Here is a 25,874-nt window from a genome sequence, read left to right as displayed (position 1 = left end):
TTTCTCCTTCAATCTAATAGGATTGATGTAGAAAGAATCACAGAAATAAAACATACTGTCAATCCTTAAGTCTTACATCCTTGGGCAAACAGAGAACTAGGATGAAGAGAACCTTGCTCAAAAAGTAATAATGAGGGGCGCCTGGGTGGCTCAGTGGGTTAAGCCGCTGCCTTTGGCTTAGGTCATGATCCAACGGTCCTGGGATCGAGCCCCGCATTGGGCTCTCTGCTCAGTGGGGAGCCTGCTTCCTCCTCTCTCTCTCTGCCTGCTTGTCATCTCTGTTAAATAAATAAATAAAATCTTAAAAAAAAAAAAAAGTAATAATGACACTCAAACTTGGTCTTCATCCTTCAGAAGGTTCCACCATACTCTATTCCTATGGGTAGAAGGGTCCAAAAAAATCCTTTTTATGACGTCATTTACCGAATGGCTTACTCTGTACTTTAAAATCTACCATCATATTTGAAATTTTAAAATCAGTATGTGGTTATATGTCCACTTTCTCTTTTCTACTCTGTTGACAAACTGTTTTCTATTATATGCGATTTGTTAATCTCAGGATCAGCCCATGATGACTACCATTTCCTCCTATCAATCAGGAAGACTAGAAACAGAAAATGTGAACCACCCCCAACAATATTTTGTCAATAGTTTATCAGGTTCTAGACAGCCTATTGGAATTTTTATTGGTGTAATATTTAATTACATATATATGTATATGCATAAAATAACATCCACTTAGAGTTTAATCATTTTTGGCTGTCACAACACAATGTCTTTTACTATTTTTGAAGTCTGCTTTTGTGACTCATCATTTCCTTGACCCAGACACATATACATTCTGTTGTTGTACAGGTATTCTCAGCTTTTAGAAGTTTGCGTTGCGCCATTTTGTTTTTATGTCAATATCAGTTTTCACTAGCCACAAGAAATCTGAAGAGAATTCTTGCTTATAGACGCAATGTGAACCCAGTCAGAGTAGAATCAACAAGCTATTTTCTCAGAAACTATATTCAGTACCTGATTATCAAACTGTCATAGCTTTCAACTGGGTCTGTGTGCATCTTTGCTTTATCTAGATTTATTCTGTGCACCCATTAACAAGCTATGTCTTAAGGTATCAGAAAAACCTAAAAGAGGTTTTTTTTGGGGGGGTTGGGAACACTCAAATTTTCTTTCATATAACTTCATGGTAATTGCTTCTTCCTTTTATGTCATTTTGGCTTACAAAAGGTTTCATAGAAATGCTCTAGTTAGGAATAGTGGGGGAAACCTACACGTAATTAAAAAAAAAAAAATTGAGACTAGGCTCTTCTTTTGGCTATCACACCAATATTAGAATGTGCCTGACTTTTGTTTTATTAATTACTGACACCTATTATCTCTAAGGTTCCTTTTTTTTTTTTTTAAAGATTTTATTTATTTGAGGGAGAGAGAGACAGAGAGGGAAAAGCAGGCTCCCCACTGAGCTAGAGCCTGATGCAAGGCTTGATCCCAGGACCCTGGGTTCATGACCTGAGCCAAAGGCAGATGCTTAACTGAATGAACTACCCAAGGGCCCCTCTCTAAGGGTTTCAATTAAACTTCTTGGATTTTGTAGTTGGTAAGTAACATTATCCGTGAGATTTTAAAAAGGTAAAAAACTTCACTTATTTTTATTCTTCATTTAGTGGTGAAGGTAAAAATGTTCTCAAACAGAAGGGCTCCTCTTATAATGTTCCATGTTTTTGTAAGAAGACTTTATAATGAATTTTAAAGAAGAACTCTTTATCTCTCAACTTCCTGCATAGGGTAATCATTCAGAATGGATGGTATTCAATATCTGGTTAAGAGGATCACTCAATGCTTGGGGTATATCAGAAAACTTTTTTGAGTGAAACAATTTGCATGGGACTTCAGCTTAACTCTGGAGAAATAAATTTCTATTTTCTTTTATATTAAGTGAAAACTTGTACTTACAGGTACCATAGGCAGGTTCCCACTGCAATGACATCATCTGAAACTTTTCCTCATCTGTGTCTACATCCAGACTGGAAAGATACTGCTTCACTTTTCTTGCCATTTGGGCATCCTCGTATAGCTTCTTGGCGTTAAGCAGAGAGCTGCGACGTGCCCTTTTTTTGTGTGCACCTCCCTGAACATCCAGCATGTTTGAGTTTGTGCTGCCTTGACTCAGTGACCTGTAAGGAGATGGACATCACAATGAGGGGCAGTAAAGATGAGAATTACAAATGGCAGACTAAGATTAAAAGAATTTTGTTCTGTTAATGCTATTGCATGCTGATGCAAATGAGTTAAAAGATGAAGAGCATTAATGCAGAGTAATATGGCACACATGGCTATGTTCTGAGTTCTAAGATTCGGCAAAGTGTAGAACTCAAAAGAATAAGATAACACCGCCCTCCCCACCACTATGAATTCCATCAGGTTTATGTTTGCGCCTATGCAACCCATGACAAAACTATGACAAATAAACTGGCCCAAAGGCCATCCACACTCTGAAGATAAGGCAAGAGCCTGGGTCACAACAAGTGGATCCTTAGTCAGATCTCTGCACCAGGAGTTTCTAGAGCAGCTCTGCTTGTTGGTGCTGCTTTGGGTATGCCACGGCCACCACCATTCCTGTCTACAGCAGACTCACTCTGAGTATGCTAGCCAATTTTACCAGAAGTAGATCTTGGCCAAAATTCAAAGAGAACAATCAATAGGAAAAATAAGTATTTATATTCAATTCAATATAGTTAGAGACCAGAAGTAGGAGAGAAAGCTATTCAGTCTTCTACTTGCACACCAATTGATTAGGCAATATGTGGTTCTAGGACTATCTGTGATTGGGGACTTTTCTTTGCAATGCCTCCATGATAGAACTGCAAGCCAGGCAGAAATAACTACAGTTCAAACAAGCTAAAGCCTCTCCCAACTCTCCTCTTTTTGGCAAACTTCATTCTAGAATAACCACATCTAGAACCAATGGAAAATAGGAAATGCTATACTATTTATAATAAGGCCAGAAATGCAAGGTTCTTAAATGATTTTTATTTTATTTTATTTTAATTTTTTTAAAGATGTTATTTATTTATTTGACAGGCAGAGATCACAAGTAGGCAGGGAGGCAGGCAGAGAGAGGAGGAAGCAGGCTCCCTGCTGAGCAGAGAGCCCGATGCGGGACTCGATCCCAGGACCCTGAGATCATGACCTGAGCCGAAGGCAGCGGCTTAACCCACTGAGCCACCCAGGTGCCCCATGATTTTTATTTTAAATGAAGTTCCCATTCCAAAATAATAAAGCTATCTATGGGTTTATTAAATTACTCTCATTTTTATCCCCAAATATTCTAAAAGACCACAACCTATAGAAAAATTTGTTCTTCAATGCTTACATACTATTTAAAACAGACACTAGAATCCTAATGTTTTCTTTGTAAACTAAGTGAAACAAAGTTAAGTGTTACAGTATTTTTTTTCTTTCAGTATTTTAAGATCTTTGGAATAGGATGTGCCTTACATTGGAAACCAACTTTCAATTGCTACTGGTCAGGCCCATTTCACACAGAGAAACGTCAAAACTTAAGAATGGTTGGGAAGAAAATCCAATGATGTTAATGAACTACTCTTTCAATCTCCAAATGATTTTAAGAAGGGAGTGAATCCGACAACATTCCCAAAGCAGCAGTCAAAAGGAAGCAAGTATCTACAAACCCAAGCCAAGACTCTAGCACCAAAAGCTTTTACTTCTCTAATGGGTTGTTTTAGGAAATAATGCATTACTAACACTCTGGATGACACAAAAGATACTACGGTGCAGGGAAAAAAAACCTCCCAGAAACTAGTCACTCAGAAGATTCATATTCTAAATACGAAGAAGTCTAAGATCCAAATAAACCAATTTAATTTGCTCACATTTTTTTTTAAAAAGATTTTTATTTATTTATTTGTCAGAGAGAGAGAGAGCGAACGAGAGAGAGCGTGAGCGCACTGGCAGATGGAGGCAGAGGGAGAAGCAGGCTCCCCGCTGAGCAAGGAGCCTGATGTGGGACTCAATCCCAGGATGCTGGGATCATAACCTGAGCCGAAGGCAGCTGCTTAACCAACTGAGCCACCCAGGCGTCCCAACATTTTTCTTTTAATGAATGCAAAAGGGTGTTATGTGATAAAAATACATACCTAAGTTTACACAAGAGCTCTTTTAAATAAGCATAAAGTAAAAAATACTCAGGGGTAAGAAGGCAGTGAAATGATTTTTCTTAGTGGTACATCAAATAGTGGTGTGTCTAACAACTGAAGATATCTTAGATTCAAATAAATGCAGTAAAATCAAGTGCCAACATTTAGGAGCAAATTTGAATACAAAGATCTTAATAAGTTTTCCTTCACTGGTATCCGGGAAAATAAAAGGTTTCTACAAATCTAGGATACACACAAAATTCTAATAACTAAAAACATTATAATAAATGACAATTAAATGTCTTCTAAACTACTTCCAGAACAGAAAAATACCATGATATAAGAATAAAAGCACTTAGCATCTACAAAATCACAACAGAATGCAACCCTAAAACCGAACAGTGAATATGTTACTTAAGTCATTCAATACCCCAAATTCCCAGTAGGATGTACTGACCAAGTATTTTTCTTCATAACAGTAATGCCAGGAATCAATTTCTATTTTTGGTGAGAAGAACCAGAAAAGACCAAGACATAAATGTGGAATACAGGAAACACATGAGAAACACAAAGAGAAGGAAGAATGGAGAAGGAAGTTCAAGTTCACCAAACTTCCAACAGAAAACAAGATCACAAATAAGACAAGACTCAAGTTCAAGTTAAGTGGCTCACAAAAAATCCTTCTATCATGTAATAAGAGCATCTAACTTCATGATTCACTCTAGTCTTAAAATAACAAAATCCTTCATTCACAAAACCATCTCTTTGTTCATCTAAAAATGAAAGGGATACATAGATGATTTATAAGGTCCGAAACATTCTATGATTCTAAATAGATATCTATGTAAAAGCAGAGATCTGAACATACCTGAACAACAAAAGGTGGCAGTTTCTGATTGTATCAGTTCTTTTTTTTTTTTTAAATAAGATCAACTCTATCCCCAACTTGGGCTTGAACTCACGACTTCAAGATCAAGAGTTGTATGTTCTACAGACTGAGCTGGCTAGGCACCCTGATTGTATTACAGTTTTAAGAAAGATAAGGGAGTCCCTTATTAAAAATGGCAGAAATTTAAAATAAATTTCTATCATGTTATATTATGTCTCACAGTATTAGTGGATCTGATGAATTAAAATAATCCTATTTCAATTATTTACTAACTGAATTTTAAAAATTTAAAAAATTTTTTACTGTGTTATGTTAGTCACCATACAATACATCATTAGTTTTTGATGCAGTGTTCCAAGATTCACTGTTTACTAACTGAATTTTATAACAGAGTTTGGATAAGGCTGCCTCTTCTTGGAAAACTAATGGGAACAAAACCTTCACAAACAAAAGTGATCCATTTTTTTATTATCATGTATTTCTTAATAAAATATGGCATCTGAAGAAACTTTTGTTAACAATAGTCTTCACATCCAACGTGGGGTTTGAACTCATGACTGTGAGATCAAGAGTCACATACTCTACTGACTGAACCAGCCAGGCACCCCAAAATATGGCATCTGAGAATAAGAAAATGGCACAGACTCTGGAATCAGACTACCTGGGTCTCGATCCGCTATTAGTGAGCTATAAGAATTTAGACCAGTCTATCTCCCCTGTCTGAGAGTATGAGAATAACAGTATTTATCTCCCAGGGTGGATGGAACATTCAGTAATTCATTTAAAGTGCTTAGAATAATAAATGGCACATAGCACACACCAAATATTTACTGTTATCATCATCATTTAACTGCACCTGCTAAATTAAAATCTATAAGGGACTTATGGGACATCAACAATGGCAAAGTAAAGGGGGAAAAAAAAGCTAGTTCCATCACTACTTTCACCTTGTTAGCAAAAGGCATTTGTCAGGAATGTAGGTTGACAGGGTTAATAGAATGCATGCTATTTTCTGTGCGTGCATTAATGAATAGGATGCAGTATATGTTAAGAGTCGTACAATCTTCATTTCAGTTGCATTCATCTCTACACTTACCCCAGACTCCGCCACCTCTTCTTCCTGTAAGCAAGAGCCACAAACATTGAAGCATGGGTTGAATAGGAAAGCACAGAAAAAAGACAACAGTTGAGAGTCAGAGAAACTATGGAGACAGACTAGAACAGAAAAATTATACCAAGAAAAAATGGTAGTTAACAGTAAAATGACTTTAATGGAATGCAGAGGGGTAAAATGAATTATGATACGTACTGAAGGCCAACAAACCTGCAATATTCTTTAAAATATTTTTTTAGGTTAATTATATTTCTAATATCAAATCTGTATCTTAGGCTTATGTTAATAAGAAACTTAAGAAAAAACATGTTCTTACTCTAAATTGTGAATTTAAAGTTTTTAGGGAAGGAAATCTTAAATTAAGGAAGAATTTTTGAGTATTTTTTGGAAAGGATTTTTGGGCCACTCATTCAAATGACAGGATGAAATTACAAGGAACATAAAAATTTATGTCATTTCTAAGGGAAGAAATTTCTCTGACAATGTACTTTACAAGAAATGTTAACCAGCAAAATTGACTTAAAATTTAAGTAAAAAATACCATCAGAATAAGACACTGCATATCCTTATACTCCAATTAGACTGAATAAAAATTCTATTTATTTTAGCTCCCTGCTGGCCTCAGTGTGCCAGGCCTGTACCCACTAAGCTCCAGATGCAGGTGTTTTTGTCTCTGTTTTTCAGTCAGCAAATTGATTACTGTTAGAATAAAAGATGTTACTTTGTCCACACTAGATAATTTACCCCACAAAATGGACAATTACTTGCTTAAACAAAGAGCACATTTCAGTACTGGCTGACAAAGAAAACGGATTCAGGAAAATTCAATCCATTTCTAAGTGTCCAAACTAATTATAAATGTTTCCTTTTCCCCCACACTATATTCCACTTAACCAAGGCCATTCCACAGAAAACAGCCAAGTTTATGAATTTCCTCCTTAGGTTTTTCCTCCTCTGCTTTTTTTAGTAGCTCAGCTGGTACTCGTTATTTACTGGCCTGGTAGGGGCACAAATTCATAATGTCTTCAGAACAAGGCTCCTAACATATAAACGGAGGTCCACATAAAGACAACAGGGAGTGGTGGGACCACTGGACAGAAACATGCAACAAAAGCAAAAACTTAAAGAAACAAACAAACAACAAACCCCCCTCCAGGTTTGCTTTGGTCCCTGGTTCTTACTGTTTTCTGCTTCCAAACTGTTGAGCACCGACATTTGCTCATTACACACAGTGATTCTTAAGGGTAGAGTGGGATGGCTGCGGAAGAGGACAGTTGACACTACCCTTTGCCCATACTCTGAAGGTCTCTACACTAGGAGCAACCATCAGATCAACTCCTTACAAAAACAAAGACTCTTCCCCAACGGATTTCTTTGGCAATCATTCTTAGCGCTTCTCAAAATTCACTAAACCATCTACTTTGGAGTCATTTCCTATGGAATAAAAGCAATTCTTTGGTTCTCAAAATTAAAATACCTATATAAAGGTAGCAGAAGTCAAGTTTCTCTTACAACAGTAAGTAAGACAAAACAAAAAATCTACCCTGACACACACACACTATATTTTGGTTATCAAAACTCTAACTCCACCTCTGATTTTTAAAGAAACAAGTATTTTTTGTTTCATTCCTAGACTACATGTTTTTTTAAGTCAAAGGAACTGTGCTTGCCTTTGTTGATAGTTCATTTTGGAAGTCTTATGTACTGAAGCTATACACACAGGCCCAGAAAAAAGTAAGTCACCTAGATTAAAACCCCAGTTATCTATTTACCCTGAAAATTATGATAATTATTGAGAACATCTAGACAACAAATGTTCTATAAGTTTTATATAGTCTAGAAAAACTTTACTATATTAAAAATGAACTTTAAAAAGCATTCTTAGAACTGAATATGGAATACAAATAACATCTGCCATTTCTATTAATGATGGAACATGCTTAAATCTGAACTTTCTCAATTCTGTTCAAGTACTTACAAATAAACAGTAGTACTATGGCTTGAGGAAAAGAATATGTTTTAAAAGAATAAAGTATGACTTAATCAGAAAAACTTAAAAATATTCAGTAAAAATAGAAGACATGTGCAGACTAATAAATAATACTATACAAATAAGGCTGAAAATCAGATTAAACGCATTTGTCCTTTGTGATAACTTCAGTAAGGGTCAGCAATTTTCTTATATTAGTTAATTAACATAACAATAATACAGAATTATCCATCTACTCAAAAAAGTAGTACAGAACACGTGTTCAAATGTCAGCAAACTACATAATACTGGGCAAATAACCTAACTGCTCTCAACACTGGTTTTTTCCAATGTAAAAGGAAACCCTATACCACCTACCTTTAAGGGGTACCAAGACAAATGATTACTTATGACTGGCCTGTGTAAGCATGTCATGCAGTGTATATAACAAATGGGAGATGGTTAATAAATATTATTGCTTTATCACTTGACGTCACTCTAACACTTTTACACACTTCAATGTCTTACCTCTGCCGAAACATCATAGCTGGGTCCATGTTAGCAGAAGTCATTCGAACAACTTGGCGGATTTCTTTGGCAATCATTCTTAGCTTCTCAAAATTCACTAAACCATCTACTTTGGAGTCATTTCCTATGGAATAAAAGCAATTCTTTGGTTCTCAAAATTAAAAAACCTATATAAAGGAAGCAGAAGTCAAGTTTCTCTTGGGAGCACAATTTGAACTGCCACTTCTGTTTTCTTGTTTTTTGTTTTGTTTCCTTAGAGGAGGAGATAGAAAGGGAGGTGGGGGAGGGGCAGGGAGAGAGAGATTCTTGAGCAGGCTCCATGCCCAGTACCAAGCCTGATGTGGGGCTGGATCCCACAACCTTAAGATCATAAAGTGAGCTGACATCCAGAGTCAGAGAGTCAACCAACTGTGCCACTGAGGTGCCCTGCCACTTCTATTTTTAAGAAGCGATGTATATGACTCAACTCTGCTCCTAGGTACTGAGCTATTGGAAGGAATTATATTCCTATGGGGGCAGTGATTATGAATACTGGAAGGTGATAAGCTACATAGCTTCTGAAACCAATTTCACAGTATTGTTACAGGAACACCTGTAAAATGTGCACCTCCTTAAGTCTTACTCTCCAGATGCTCAGCTCACTCTCAGGCAGGTACCTGTCTCTGCTCTTTTAGACAGCAGGGTATATAGCACCTAAAAACTTAGGCTTTAGCCAGGGGTCATAAAGAGTGACCTATGAGCTTAATTAACCCAGTAAGTTTTCTTTGATTTAAAACACTTTTAGAAATTGTTAAATGAGTTCATTTAACAAGTGGAAGATATCCCCTGAAAACTTCTGACTATTCTTAAAAAAAGGGAGGGTTCTGGTGGGGGATTAAGGAAGAGTAGGTATGTTTTCTTAAATCATAATTATTAGTTAAAATTAAGAGGTGGCTGGCTCACAGAAGAAACACTTTCTAGTTTGCCATTCACCTTCTTTTACCCAAAGTTTTAATTTACAATTCTTACTTTCATCAACTGATGCAAATATGCTTACTTAAAAGTTCCGTAATTATTATTTCTATTCTGGTAACTGGGCTCTGAGGAAAAATTCACACAACTTTCAAAATGGTCTGCTTTTCTCTGAAGAGAGTAGGTATGAAACCAAACTTAGCCTATCTGATGGCTTAATAAAAGTTCAGAGTACAAGGCAAAAAGAAAAAAAAAATGTTCAAAAGACAATGTAGTGTTTCTTTTTCATGCCTGTCTTCAATACTTAGTGTGGCTGCATTTATCTAATGTGGTAGGCCCCTGAGATGCCTCTGTGGAAATCTTAAGTCCCAAAAACAACTTTAAGAACCTAATGGGTCTGGGGCGCCTGGGTGGCTCAGTGGGTTAAGCCGCTGCCTTCGGCTCAGGTCATGATCTCAGGGTCCTGGGATCGAGTCCCGCATCGGGCTCTCTGCTCAGCAGGGAGCCTGCTTCCTTCTCTCTCTCTCTGCCTGCCTCTCAGTGTACTTGTAATTTCTCTCTGTCAAATAAATAAATAAAATCTTTAAAAAAAAAAAAAAAGAACCTAATGGGTCTGAAACACAGCATGTTCTATCTCCTCATAGTAAACAGAACCTATACATTAAAGAGTTGAGTTGTTCAGTGCCCTAACATGTGAGGTGCTAACAAAATAATAATCAAAAATACTTTTCAAGTCACATAAACATGTTTTGAGGTAGCAAGTCAGAAAAATATATGTGAAGTCTATCACAGTATTTCCTAATGAAAGAGGGGTAAGGAGAGTAGGGGCAGTAAGATCAGATAATCAGAACCACCTTGTACTGGGAATAACTAGAAAATTTGAGCAAAAACAGAAAAAGCAAATAATTTAAGTAATCAAAAAGCTACTGAAGCAGTGAAGATTCTGAAGAGGAATGAAGATCTTGGGGAAAGTTTACTATTTCGCAGTGCTTGATCCTACGGGTATTTACTGATTTAGAAAAGGCAGATGATGAACTTAAAGAACTAAGTGGTACCATCCCAACCTATGAGATTAGAAGGAAACAACTTAAGTTCTGGCAAACTTCCAATGCTTTGGGTTGGGATCCTGAAGGGCTATCCTGGGATTAAGGATGAACTAAATGTGACCAGGATACAAATTCAGTGTTAAATTATCTCAAGATATGAAAATGGATTAAGGTGATTTTGGATTGTTAGGACACCTAGCTGTCTGGCAAAAGCAAGCTTTAATTTCTCTGGAGGAATGGGGCATTATCCAAAATCTCAGATTATTTCTCTAATTTTTTATTAACAACATACATTTGACCAAAAATAACCAGGGCTATCAGGAAAAGAGACAACATGAATTAAATGCAGGAGAAAAAAATGACAGAAAGGGACGCACAAAGGATGGGAGTTATTAGACACAGACTTTAAAATAACAAAGTCGAATATGTGCAAAGATACAGTAAACAACACAGAACTATTATGAAGAACATAATAAAGATAAAAAAATGTAAATTATAAACCTCACCAAAAAGAAAAAAAAAAGCCTCATATAACACAAAAACTAGAAGTAGGAACTCACTGATATATTTAATAGTAAATTACACACAGTTGAAGAAAGAACTGATAAACTGGAAGAAATTATCCAGAATGAAGCATGGTCAGACAAAAAGATGAGAAACAGAGAAAAGAGGGTATGAGGCAATGGAGGAAGTCATAAGGTCTAACAGAGGTGAAATCAAAATTCCTAGAGGTTAGAAGAGGAAAGGTAAAAAATTTGAAGAGAAAATGAATGAGAATTTTCAGAACTCAACAACAACAAAAAATCAAAATACAGCTTTCAAGACATCTTACAAATAAATCAGGACTATGCCACACCTAGTTACATCACAGCCAAACCAGAGGTAAAAAAGAGACAAAGAGAAAATTATAAGGCAGCTATTGGAAAAGAACAAAATATAGTCACAGGCACAGCGAGTAAGACTGACAAATGATGTCCCAACATCAACAATGAAAGCCAGGGCACAATGGAATGGTCTCTTGAAATGTTCAAAGACGACAACTGCCAACCAAAATTATGCCTTAAAAATGAATATGAAGTAAAGATTATTTTTAGATAAATAAAATTAAGATATTTCATCAGCAGCAGACTTGCACGTAAATAATAGTGTTCTATAGCAAGAAAAAAACCCCGACCACATAGAGCGTTGATATGCAGAAAGAAATAAAAAACAAAAAATATCATATAAATATTGACTCTACTAAATGATAGTGGGAGTTCAAAGCATTAAGAACAACTGCATATAAACTGGGAGGTTAGTAAATGGAATTTAAATAATCTAAGTTCCTTGTATTGCCCAATACATAGAAAAGTACTGATGAATATTAACCTAACATCAACTAATTGAGTATAAATATTATAATGTCTATTGTAACATGAGAAAAAGAGTAAAGCAGTTAGTAAGTTACTGTACTAGAACAAATACCATACACAAAAATTAACTAAGGAAGTTTGTAGATAAAATAAGGTAAAAGATCACTAAGATAGGCTTTTAAGGCTAAGAACCTGCTGTTCAACAAAAGATAATCTTAAGAGACTCAAAAAGTAGATCATACACCCAGGATTTATAAGAAATACTTAAAAATGTAATAAATGAAAGAGAAAACCTGATAAAAAGAATACATAAGAAACCTGAACTCATAATTGACCAAAAAAAACCCCACATAAATATATAAAAGGGTATTCAATCTCATTAGTAATTAGGAAAATGCAAATTAAACCACACCATTACTAAAATGGGTAAAAATAAGAAGACTGAGTTTACCAGGTACTGATGAGGAACAATGACAATTCTTAATAACAATGCCAGTGTTGCACTTCAGTACATAATGCCAACTCTTTTCTAAAGTTGATTATATGAGTATCAGATCCATAAATGCCACCTTGACTGATATGAATATTCAAGGCAGCATTATTCATAATAGGTGAACAGTGGAAAACTGTCAAATGCTTATCAGAAGAATGGAAAAATCCACTGTACTGCATTCAGGTAACGGAACAGTAATTTTGAAAGTCAAGTACAGCTATAGTCAAAAACATGGAAAAATCTCACAAATCTAAGGTTGAACAATATAAACCAGAAACCAAAACCAAACCAAAGCATAACAAATACGTTCTGTAATTCTATTTATATAAAGTTCAACAACAGATAAAACTAAACCCCAGTAATTAGGAGTCAGGACAGTTATTACTATTGGGGAAGAGAATGAGGGTGGTAATTAATTAGAAAGGGACATTTTGGTTTTGACCAGAGTATTGGTTACATGGATGTTCTCTCTGTCATAATTCATTTAGTTGCTCAATGATTTTGGGAACTTTTATGTACTGCATGTGTTGAGTAATTCAATTAAAAAAAAAAGTTGGAAGGAAAAATATTACTTAGCAAAATAACAAATATGATTCCAACAGTCTGATCTGAGTATAAGTGAAATTTATGTTTGAATGCCTAGGATAAACACCTAAATTTGTTTTTGTCAATAATGTGGATTTTGATTTATAAAAGTTGCTGCATTTATAATTACATAAAGCTTTAGTGACATAAAAGGTTGCAAAACATATGAAATATAATAAAGCACAATTCTGTGGAATTAGTTGAAGTTTAACATGCTAATTTTCAAATAACTTTTAAATACCTTCATGGAGAAATGTCATATCTTTCTTGACAACAGGGAAGAGTGGAATAATTGGAGGCTGCATGCTTTGACTACTAAGAATATTTCTGTATTTTGCCATGTTTCTAGATGGATCAAAAAGGTCTTGTAGATCTTGGAGGTGTTTCTCATACTTGCTTGGTAATTTTTCCCAAGTACCTCTGAGTCGTGCTACAGATGCCAGGTTCAGGCCACTGCCAAAGATGAGAATAAAAACATTAATAAGGAACTTGGAGGAGTGAGAAAGACTCAGGGCAGTAAAGCATATACACCAAGTTTCTCTAACAAAGCTAAAATAAGTAGGGACAAATTTTAATATGTTGAAATGAACAGAGTATAACCGTGGGAGAAAAAAATACAAGGGACTCTCTAATCTGACAACAAGGAAAACTGCTTTCAGAGGAACTATATATATTACTTGTCTATGGTTGTATTCCTGTAGCCTTTATTTTCCAGCTTGCATGTATGAGACATAGTGTTTCCATAAAAGACACACTTAACATAAAAAAAAAAACCACCCTCAAATATCACAATGTTTCTGTTTGTTTTACCTAGAAATAACTTTATGGAGACATTATCTATTTGAAAGAGGTTTAAGTAATGCTAAACACAAATGCTATAATAATTGAGGCAAGTTCTAGGGCAGAGGCAGCCTTCTTTTCCAGAGATTTTGTTCTCTCACATCCGATTCAAATACTTCCTTATCTCTTAGTTCTAATCCTGTTCCCCCAAGGCCTCTATATTCAGTGTCTTCTTTTCAACAGGTATTTAAACTCGGATAGCCCTGAGGTTGAAAAGCATGCATATCCATTAGACTGCAGCTCTTCCCTATCCCTTTTTGTCTCTACTACCACCCCTCCCCCTAGGCTGCCAAATGAATCATGCATATATAATGCCTCAATTTTCTTACCAGTTAATCCCTCTTTTATACTTAGCCACCTGACTTTTAGGGACACCACTGAACTTAAAATGTTCTCTTAACTTCTGATTTTTAAGGTGTGACATCAAGATATTTGTTCCCTTTGCCTCTGAGAAATCATCCCAAATGACCGAACGAGTATCAGAAATACAAATTTCATCTCCACTTCAACTAGGAATTATCTGTAACTCCCAAACACATTAAAAGGTTGACCCAAAACAGTCAAAGTTAAATAGGGGAATGGCAAATGCTGGAAAAGAACTTCTGTAGCTGAAGGTCTCAATGAAAGCTGGTCAAGTTCTCCAAAGCAGGTAACTCACCCCGAAGGCAAGACCACCACCCTCCTTTTTGAAATAACACAAAGGAATCTATAGACATAGAATTAGGTGGGGGCTGGACCATGTTCCTTACCAGGGAATGCCGGATAAAGTATATATAGCTACAGTACCTTGATAAGAAGCAGTTAAGCGGTGAGACTGGATAAAAGGTAGAAACTCTGAGTGGTAGGCAGCACTAAAGCCACCAATCTCCATGTGGTGGAAAGAAATAAAGGGTAAACAATTCATATTCAAGCTCAATTCCTGCTAGCTTGGAATAATGCCCTAGATCCTCTTTCATATGAACCTCCTGCAAATACTTGGTACAGGAAAACTCACATCATTCAAAAAGAAAAAAATAAACACAGAATCTATAATGAGCAGCTACAAGGAAAAACAACACAAAGAAAAATGCTGCCACCAATCAAATAAAAACTGGGACTAATCAATGACTTAGCCATGATTTCAAATGAATTAGTAAAATAAATAAAGAGCTTAATGGAGAGATATAAAGAGCTTAAGGGAAATATGGTAGAAGGAATTGGTAAAAAGAAGTTAACTAGTGAAGTTCAGAAAAGAAATGGAACACAAAACCAATACAGAAATTAAGGCCACCCTGGAACCTACAGAGGAGGGGGGAAAAAAAAGACACTGCTACAACCTGATGCAAGTAATGTTGAGAAGAGGATTAACAAAAGCAGTTAATGGAAGTGGACAGAACTGGAAGCCCATGTTTCCAGAAGAAAAGTTCTAGCTCTCGGCTGGAGTAAAACAAAAACAACACAACAAAAAATGGAGTCTGGATGCGCTTAAGTAGGTAAAACGAATAGTTTGATTTTGCTGGCTTCACCCCTCTCCACAGGTACACAGCTGAAAGCTAAACTAGACAGCTGGTGATTTCTCCCACAGGGGAGAGGGTGAACTAGTTAAGTACATGTCTGGTTTCCCTAATTGTGTAGGATACTATCAAAGACACTAACTTCACTCTTGTTTCACAAAGCTCCAGAACATCCAATAAAGTGGGAGCTCCATGACAAGGGGTGCGGGAGCAGAACTGGAGAGTAGTATGGAAGATTCCTGGAGGACATTAAAGGAACACAGGTCCTGCTGATAGCTTCTGGACTCCAACAGGAGTCAGCCCAGGAGCCACAAGGAACATCTCACCTCTCACCTGCAGATGGCCCCAAATGATCTACTGGCACCTGCCCTGCTCCATACACCCAACTCATACCCCTACATCCTTCTTTCCTCTGCTGCTGGCTCCCTGTCCAACATCCTGAGAACAAGCTCTGGTAAAGAAGGAGCAGAGAAAATAGGCCAGAGTCTATGGGCAAAGGAAAAACCACAAACTTGAACTGGAGCACCACCTTCAGGAAAACAGAATAGAATCTATTAGCAGATGACAGGGTATACTGGAGAATACAGAGAAGATAAACTTTAGAATTCTCTCACAAGAGGGAGAGGTGCCTGGGTGACTCAGTCTGCCCTCGGCTCAGGTCATGATCCCAGGGTCCTGGGATCAAGTCCCAGCAAGTTCCAGGACCGTGTCAGGCAGAGAGGCTTGCTTCTCCCTCTCCCCCTGCTGGCAGCTCCCCCTGCTTGTGTGCACACATCCTGTGTCAAATAAATAAAATCTTAAAAAAAAAGAGAGAGAGAGAGAAAGCACGGAGTAGATACATCCATGTAATGTCTGAGAAAGTCTTAGAATCTATAGGAAGACTGCTAAAGTTTTTTTTTTTTTTGCCTCCCCTCACTCTAAAGACTGCTAGTAAAAACTGGGAGAGGGTTAATGCTACTTCAAAAGAAAAAACAAAAACAAATCAGGGAACCATGACATCACTGAAGTTCACAATAATCCTCTAGTTGCCAAACCCAAAGGCATGGAGAGCTACAATTTACCTGATGAAGAATTCAAAATAGCTATTTTAATGAAATTCAATGAGCTACAAGAAAATTCAGAAAGGTAATTCAATGAAAACAGGAAAATAATACATAATCAAAATGAGAAATTCAACAAAGATACAGAAATCATAAAAAAGAGTCATAGATTTTTTTAGAATGGAAGAATTCAATGAACAAAATAAAATAAAATGTCACAGAGAGCATCAGAATCAGAGTAGATGAAAGAGAAGAATCAGTGAGAATAAGAATAGCAACTTTGAAGTAACCCAGTTGGGGGTGGGAGTGGGGAGAATCAACAAGACTGAAACAAGCCTACATGGTCCACAGGCCCACCAAAAAACCCAACCATCCGAATTAGTTGAATTCCAGACAGGGGAAGAGACAGAGAAGGAGGAAAAAAGCCTATTTAAAGAAATATGGCCGAGAACTCCCCAAACATGAGATGAGATCTGGAAATTCAAGTTTATGAGGCTAACTGATTACCCCATTACTTCAACTCAAAACAACTTTTTCTAAGACTCACTGTAATAAAACTGTCAAAAAGTAAAGAAAAGAGAATTCTAAAGGCAGCAAAAGAAAAAAAGATGATAACCCACAAAGGAACATCCACTAGGCTGTTAGCCGATTTTCTCGGCAAAAAACTTACAGGCCAGTAGAGAGTGGGATGATATATTCAAAATGCTGAAAGAAAAAAATTGTCAACCGAGGACACTATCTGGCAACATTATCCTGAGAAATGAAGTACCTTCCCAGGAAAACAAAAGCTGAGAGTATTTATCACCATTACACCTGCCTTATAAGAAACACTGAAAGGAGTTCTTTGAACTGAAATGAAATGATATTAAATAGTAACATGAAAAGATATACAAATATATGCCACTGTGATAAAGTTAAATGCATAGTTAAATTCAGATAACTAAAAAGAAAAAAAAAATGTTATTGATTTCTTTGACAGAGCACAAGCAGTGGGGAGTGGCAAAGAGAGGGAGAGGGAGAAACAGGCTCCCCAGAGAGCAAGGAGCCCAATGTGGGGCTCGATCCCAAGCCCTGAGATCATGAGTTGAGCTGAAGGCAGAGTTTAATCAGCTGAGCCACCCAGGTGCCCCAAATTCAGATAACGCTTAATAGTGCAGTATGATAATTTCTTAACCACTTAGAGAATAAAGCTTAAGGAACAACAAAATGACAACAGCCACTAAGATGTTAAGGAATACAGAATATAAAAAGGCAAATTCTGACACTGAAAACATATAGGAGCAGGGAGTAAAAGGGTAGAGTTTTGCATGTGACTGAAGTTGAAATCAGCATGAAATAGTTATGTTTCATGTAAGTCTCATGGTAACCCCAGAGCAAATACCTATTGCAGACTCACAAGAGACAAGGAAAAGGGAATCAGAGCATTTAAACACGGATGATGATCAATTCACAAAAGCACATAGCAAGAGAGTAAAAATGAAAAAAGGGGAACTACAAATCAGCTAGAACTGTAACACAGCAGTAATAAAAGTCCTTACCAGCAAACATTCTACATGTAAATGGACTGAATTCTCCCTTCAAAAGGCACAGAATGGGTGGATGAATAAGAAAAACAAGACCCAACTATATGCTGCCTATAGAAGACTCACTGTGGCTTAAAAGACACAAATAAGCTCAAAGTAAAAGGATGGAAAAGATAAATCATGCAAATAGAAACCAGAAGAAAGCAGAGGATGCTTTATTTGTATCAGACCAAATGGATTTCAAGCCAAAAATGATAACAAAAGACAAAGGAGGTCATGATATAATGATAAAGGGCCAACTCATCCAGAAAACATAAAAATCATGAATGTGTGTGTGCCCAACATTTCAGCATGTAACTATATTAAGCAAACAGTAACAGATCTGAAGGGAGAAACAGACAACAACGCATTAGTAAGGGACTATACTATACCACTTTCAGCAATGGATGAATTACCTAGACAGGAAATCAATAAATGGACCTGAACCATACTTTAGACCAAATGGACCTAACATATATATATATATATATATATATACAGGACAGTCTTTTCACCATTAGCAGAATATACACTCTTCTCAAGCATAAATGGAACATTCTCCAGGAGATATTATAAAATAAATCACAAGTGTCTTGGAAAATATAGGAATACTGAAATAATGTCAAGTATTTTTTTCTGACCATAAGGTGTAAAACTAGGAATTAACAAGAGGAAAATGGGAAAAATCTACCAATAAAGAGAAACTGAACAACACTCCCTTGAACAACCAATGGGTCAGAAAAAAAAAAAAAAAATCAGAAGGGAAATAACTATCTCTCAACAAACTAAAATGGATACATAACATAACAAAACCTATGGGATGCCGCAAAAACGATTTCCAAGACAGAATTTTAGCAATAATTTTATTAAGCAATGGGAATTACCTGGCTTTTCATATCAAAAGAAGAAACTCAGCCCAAAGTTAGGAAAAGGAAAAAAATAAAGATCAGAACAGGAAGATATCAAATAGAGGCCAGAAAAATAAAAAAGATCAATGGAATTGAGAAGGATTTTTCTGAATTAATAAACAAAATTGACAAACCGTTAGCTAGACTAAGAAAAATAACGAAAATAAATAAAATATTACTACCTAATTCCAGGGAAAACTGATTGATTTTGCTTGTGTCATCTCTGCTATAAAGTTAGTTTCTTTGATATACTTTAATATAAAATATGGGAAAACAAAGCAATTAATTTTACAGGAACTACTAAATATGAATAATGTGTATAATAAAACAGTCGTTAAAACAAAACAAACCTTTAACCAAATACCCACCTTGGAGCTGTCTTTCCTTCTTTCAAATTGCTTTCCTTGGCTGTAAAGACACTATCATAAATGTGGTTTTTTTTGTTTGTTTGTTTGTTTAAGATTTTATTTATTTGGGGCACCTGGGTGGCTCAGTGGGTTAAAGCCTCTGCCTTCGGCTCAGGTCATGATCTCAGGGTCCTGGGATTGAGCCCCACATTGGGCTCTCTGCTCAGCAGGGAGCCTGCTTCCTCCTCTCTCTCTCTCTCTCTCTGCCTGCCTCTCTGCCTACTTGTGATCTCTATCTGTCAAATAAATAAATAAAATCTTAAAAAAAAAAGATTTTATTTATTTGACAGAGGGAAAGAGACCACAAGTAGGCAGAGAGGCAGGCAGAGAGAGGGGGGGAAGCAGGCTCCCCGCTGAGCAGAGAGCCTGATGTGGGGCTCCATCCAAGGACCTTGGGATCATGACCTGAGCTGAAGGCAGAGGCTTTAACCCACTGATCCACCCAGGCGCCCATAATTGTGCTGTTCTATTATTTCTTGAAACTGTCCCCTATCTCTTTGGCTCAACTCTCTTCTTTACCCCTACACTCTGGATGGTCACTAGTTATGGCTCTTAAACCCTCTACTATTTATTTTTTACATTCTCTTTTTACATAGAGATCTCTCTGTGTTAATCAGCTTTTTTTTCCACAGACTACTCCAAAACTGAGCCTCTAACTCTCACATTCTAACTCTATGCCTCCTACACAGTTTCAATTTCTAGCCTTCCAAGCATGCATCAATGGAATCTTGGCTCCTTGTTTTAGACTCAGCTGTTAAAAACTCTGAAGTAAGTGGCATGATTCCTGCATTTTATAGGTGGAAAAAAAAGTCTTCAATTTTCTACTGACACAGTGCTACTACACTGGAGAGGCAGGACTCAGACACAGGTTCAACTGTTCTAAAGGTTAAGGCTCATATCTGTTCAATACTCCTTCTAAAATCAAATTTTAAAAAATCACACCAACAAAAATTCCTCCTAAAGCGTCTAATTCAAGCGCACCCACTGGTTACCTTCATAAAGGAGTTTCTCATCACCATGACAGATTTATGATTATAAAGATTCCAATTCTATCTCATGTGAGACTAGAGCAGGTCATAATTAAATTCTGTGGGAGTTATACATTGCTGGGATGAGGAGGTAATTATGCTGCAATATACAAGCACATGATCTTATAAATAGGCAAAACTATAACTACCCTCCACCTTTAAAACCTGACTTCCTTTAGGGACGCCTGGGTGGCTCAGTTGGTTGCCTTCGGCTCAGGTCATGATCCCGGAGTCCCGAGATCGAGTTCCGCATCAGGCTCCCAGCTCCACGGGGAGTCTGCTTCTCCCTCTGACCTTCTCCTCACTCATGCTCTCTCTCACTGTCTCTCTCTCAATAAATAAATAAAATCTTTAAAAAAAACAAACAAACCTGACTTCCTTTAAGAGGAACCCCTTATCACTATACTAGGGTAGGGTCAGAAAATACATTATTACCTCAGTTAGCCAATCTAGCCAGTCACAGTGAGTCAGGGGAAGAAAGGCTTCCAGGACATACAACCATCCATATTTCCTGGACTTAGAGACCATGAATTTTTAAATTCTAAGGCCTATTGTGCTTCAGCAACAATACAACCAGATACCTCATGCAGTGTTAGATAAACAAATCAGTGCTCACCAAATGGTTACCATTATTTTTTTTTTTTTTAAAGATTTTATTTATTTATTTGACAGAGAGAAATTACAAGTACACTGAGAGGCAGGCAGAGAGAGAGAGAAGGAAGCAGGCTCCCTGCTGAGCAGAGAGCCCGACGCGGGACTCGATCCCAGGACCCTGAGATCATGACCTGAGCCGAAGGCAGCGGCTTAACCCACTGAGCCACCCAGGCGCCCCCAAATGGTTACCATTATTATCATTATTTATTGTTGTTTTTATTGTTTCAAAATTGCAATTTTAGGTTGGAGCAGTGATGCCACACTGATTTTTCAGTGCCAAATCGCAGTGAGGCAGATAGGGAAAGATGCCCGATACGGGAATCTGATGATAAAGATCACCTGTTGGCCATAAATCCCAAGAGAGTATAATCCATCAAAGGGGGGAGAAGGAAAAAAAATGGGAAGGTACTTAACCCTCTTCAGCAAAAGAAATGTTTAAATGAAAGATGTCGTCAGAAAAAGAAAGTGAAAAAGTCACTATCACCAGAACGGAAAATTAAATCTAATAATACTTTGAAAGCCTATTAATTGGAATTTTCTTCTAGTCACTTCATACCCACGTAAAAAATCAGCTTCATGTCTAAACTATACACAAATATTCATACATACTTACCTTATTATGGCAAACATGGAATTGAAGTTCTTACATTCTCGACAATGAAGAGCAATTTTAATAAAATGCTTAATAATCTTCATTCGTTTCAGCTGATTAGATTCAGTTAAAATCTCTGAGGCAACCCAGAATGTCTCCTGGTTAACAATGTCCTCAAACTCTTTCAAGTGAGTATTTCCTGTTTTGGAATCTAATTTAAAAAGGTCATCAATGTATTCAGTAGGCTCAATATTACGAAACAAATCGAAGTCCCTCATTGACAGCTGAGTGGCCACTTCGATGGTACTGAGCTGCAGCATGGAGAGTTGGCTTTCCTTCACTAGTTCTTGAGCATCTTCATCTGAACATAAGGTTTCTGTTTCCATGTTATTTTTTAAATAATACCTAAAAGAAAAAAACTATCTTTATAACAGATTTCACATTTATAAAGAGCACTTTCTTTTGGACTGTTGTCAAAATGTGATTATACTGTTTGTCAAAAACATCAGATGTTTGTCAAAAACATCAGACTATTCAGGAAAATTAACATTGTAAATGAGAAGACAAAGAAGTTACCCTGTTGTTCCACCATTTGACATCTATTAGAGAGTAAAAATACTGTTGACAATGCTGTGAACCTAACCATTTTATGAAACTACTCACATAATGTGTCAACAACTGTGTGTGTGTTCTTAGGGATAAAGCGCTAAGAGGCATAAATGAAAGAAGCTGATGCAGGGTAGGTACTATGTCAGTATTTGTTCATGGGCAGCATGAATGAACATCTGAATCAAGACTGTTTACACTTCTATTCAGAAGTCGTTCTTACACTCATTTTCTTCTTTCTCAATTCCCAAGAGAAGCAAAGAATAAAACCAGTAAAGAGGAAAAACCTCTCCACTAATGAGTTCTCCCTTCTCAAATACAAAACTTCGTTCCAGCAAACGGCACTGATTGGCAATCATAAGAGACCTTCATTTTCTTCTTTTTACATTAACAAATCTGTAACACTTAAAAGTTAAAGACAAGTTTCACAGCTGGGAAGTATCTTGTATAGGGCTGTTGCTGGGGATAAAAAAGGTAACATACTTGTCATGTGTCTTTTAGTTCATTCTTTTCTAATATACAATTTTTTCCCCAGCCTCAGTTTGTGACCATCTATTTTTGACTATCAAGGAACTATATCTTGTTTTCTTCTGTGTGTATACTATTCACATACCTAAAAGAACACTATAAATGTGTTGAGACCCTAGTTAATAAAATTGTATCTAACATTTATAGTGGGGGACTAACTCATTCATTCAATTAACATTGCTATGTGGTAGGTTCTATTATCATTCCCATTTTTTTAGTGAGAAAACTCAAGCAGAGAGAAACCAAATAACTCACTCTGGTCAGAGCTGGGACTTTCCCAGACTGCTGAGCACTCTGGCTCCACTAAGTATATCTAGCAAGGCTGAGTTCATCCACTCTCTCTTACCAGTAACCATGAGAGGTAGTCATTTTTAGGTTTCTAAGGATCTTAACTCTATATACAGAATTTAGGCTCACTAAAAAGAACATTATTCTCAGACAAAATCACCAGAGTTAACAACAAATGTACTATAGAAACAATCTTCTAGTTGATCAAATAATATTCAAAGCACATTTTTAAAAATTAGAAAAGTTATTCCATAGTCACAGATGGAAAACTGCTTAGAACAAGAACTGTAAAAATTATGCCCTCTTTTGCACAGAGTACATTTTAGTCATACTAAGAACAAATTTGTAACTAAACACATACATACTCAGATACATACAAAGATAAGTATCATTTGGTTTCCTCTCTAAAAAGTGGACTAAGAATCTGTTTTAGCAAGAGGGCTAAAATATTTTAGCAAATTATCCTTCCCTTCCTTCTCCTACTTTCGAGTAGTCCTTATGAGTGCTTACGCTCTGAGATTCCATTTATATAATTATGGAGACAAAGCTGAAAAAAAAAAAGCCTACTTTATTTTTAGAGAAATTTCAATGATCCTAAGACATGATATTTCTACTTAATATATCTGTTTTTACACACAATCTTCAAAAACACATCTACATAAAAAGGGGATCAAAAGGTATAAAAATTTTCAGTTATATAATAACTAATGGAAATGAAAACTACAACATTGCAAATATAGTCAATAATATTGTAGTAACACTGTATGGTGACTACAGTTTTCATGCTGAACACTGAGTAACAGAACTATTGAACATATTGTACACCTGAAACTAAAACACCATTGTAAGTTAATTGTACAATTAAAAAAAGATCTAGAAATAAGTACATTCACTAATAAGCACATTCACCTTCCATTGAGCTGAATTCTATCAGCTAATTTGGAGAACTGGTCTGGAAGTCTTCTCTGTTTTATGACACCCTCAGGAGTAACAGAAACTTCACAGAGAGAATATGTGTCGGATGCACCCGTCAAACCAAATTCATGAACAGCATGACAAACAACTTCTTTAGCTGTAGTGTCTTTACTGATGATAATGTAGCAACTCTGTTGATCTGCTTTGAAAACTCTTATAACTTGATCAGGAATATCTACGTAAATACAAAAGTGTGCCTTGTTATTTTCAAGACAATTCAACTCTTCATAAAGCAATTTAGAACAAAAAGATACCTCTGGACAGTGATACATACCTATCTATTTCAGGAGGTTAACAGAAGTCACTGTTGCATTTATTGGTAAATGAAGGTATCTACCTTTCCAGGTGACAAAATACTAATATATGTTCACAGAAAAACATACACAAAATGATAAACATTATGATTTGGAAGCCACAATCTTTTTTATTTATTACAAACATTTTGAGGTCATTAAATACTCTTCAACAAAACAATTTTTTAAAAATAGATTTTATTATTTGGGAGAGCTAGAGAGAGAGCACAAGTAGGCAGAGCAGCAGGCAGAGGGAGAGGGAGAAGCAGGCTCTCTGCTGAGCAAGGAGCCCGATGAAGGGCTCAATCCCAGGACCCTGGGATCATGACCTGAGCCGAAGGCAGCCTTAGCCGCTTAACTGACTGTACCATCCAGGCACCCCAACAAAACAATTTTTAGAAGAGGCATAGGACTCCGTAATGTGTATTTTATATTTTTAAGATTATTTATTTATTTGTTTATTTGACAGAGATCACAAATAGGCAGAGAGGCAGGCAGAGGGAGAAGGGAAGGAGGCTCCCCACTGAACAGAGAGCCCGATGCAGGGCTTGATCCCGGGACCCCAGGATGATGACCTGAGCTGAAGGTGGAGGCTTTAATCCACTGAGCCACCCAGGTGCCCCTTATTAAATTATCCAAACCTTTAGTGACAGACATTTAGGTTGCATATCTTTTAAACAACACTGTGATGACTAATACTCTCTTTCCCTGGTAGATTAACCTTTGCAGTCAATCTGATTATTTCCTCAGAGAAAATCCAGTGGAGGAGGGGAGATCGGAGGGGAGAAAGAGAGAGAGAGGATTTGCTGAGTTAGAAGGAGGGCAGGCATATTTTTAAGGTTTTTTTTTTTTTTTTTTTTAGATTTTATTTATTAATTTGACAGAGAGAAATCACAAGTAGACAGAGAGGCAGCCAGAGAGAGAGAGAGAGGGAAGCAGGCTCCCTGCTGAGCAGAGAGCCCGATGCGGGACTCGATCCCAGGACCCTGAGATCATGACCTGAGCCGAAGGCAGTGGCTTAACCCACTGAGCCACCCAGGCGCCCCTATTTTTAAGGTTTTTGAAATATACTGCCAAAATGCTCCCCAGAGAGGTTATAATATTTTATAACGCTAGAATATAAAGAGAGCAATTTTAATCACATCCTTACCCAACTGTTCATTACAATTTTTTTTTTTCATTTTGAAACCGCTATGCTTTTCCTCCCTCTAAAAATATGTCATTATCTTACATTTCATTTCTTTGATTATGGGTGAGAGTCACTTGTTTAATGAGCGACTAATATTCCTTCTTTTTGAATACTTTTTACATTCTTTATGCTTTTTCTTACTGAATTATAGTAGATACCAACACTCAGTCTACCATACAGTGGCACATGTCTTCCTATTTTTATATTTATTTAACACAGGAAAACTGATTTGGTTAAACATTTTTTTTCTTTGGGATTTCTGCTATTAGCAGACAAATCCTAATTCAAGATATGCACAAGTAAGTAATGATTATCTTCTTCCCTCATTCTACCTTATTTTATTTTGTTATACTGCATCGGCTAAAACTTTAAAAACAATGT

At 36.6% G+C, this 25,874-nt stretch overlaps 1 protein-coding gene across 13 annotated transcripts in view; it reads right to left on the bottom strand.

Annotated features, from left to right (window-relative positions):
- The window catches only part of RAPGEF6 (Rap guanine nucleotide exchange factor 6), a 196,224-nt gene that overhangs the window by 20,994 nt on the left and 149,356 nt on the right, over positions 1 to 25,874 (bottom strand). For 8 of the 13 annotated variants that reach the window (XM_082725621.1, XM_082725625.1, XM_082725617.1 and 5 more), the window contains 5 exons: positions 23,946 to 24,186; positions 21,636 to 22,019; positions 13,332 to 13,543; positions 8,664 to 8,787; positions 1,960 to 2,180 (listed from right to left, as the gene is read on the bottom strand). In XM_082725621.1, the coding sequence (XP_082581747.1) occupies positions 1,960 to 2,180; positions 8,664 to 8,787; positions 13,332 to 13,543; positions 21,636 to 22,019; positions 23,946 to 24,186 (1,182 nt within the window). Of the gene's footprint in view, positions 1 to 1,959; positions 2,181 to 6,148; positions 6,173 to 8,663; positions 8,788 to 13,331; positions 13,544 to 21,635; positions 22,020 to 23,945; positions 24,187 to 25,874 lie in introns of all 13 variants that reach the window. The other 5 variants (XM_082725616.1, XM_082725624.1, XM_082725628.1 and 2 more) reach the window with 1 other exon arrangement.

The sequence above is a fragment of the Mustela nivalis genome (assembly GCF_964662115.1).
Source record: "Mustela nivalis genome assembly, chromosome: 3".
Lineage (NCBI taxonomy): Eukaryota > Metazoa > Chordata > Mammalia > Carnivora > Mustelidae > Mustela > Mustela nivalis.
This window is presented reverse-complemented; position numbering and strand designations above follow the sequence as displayed.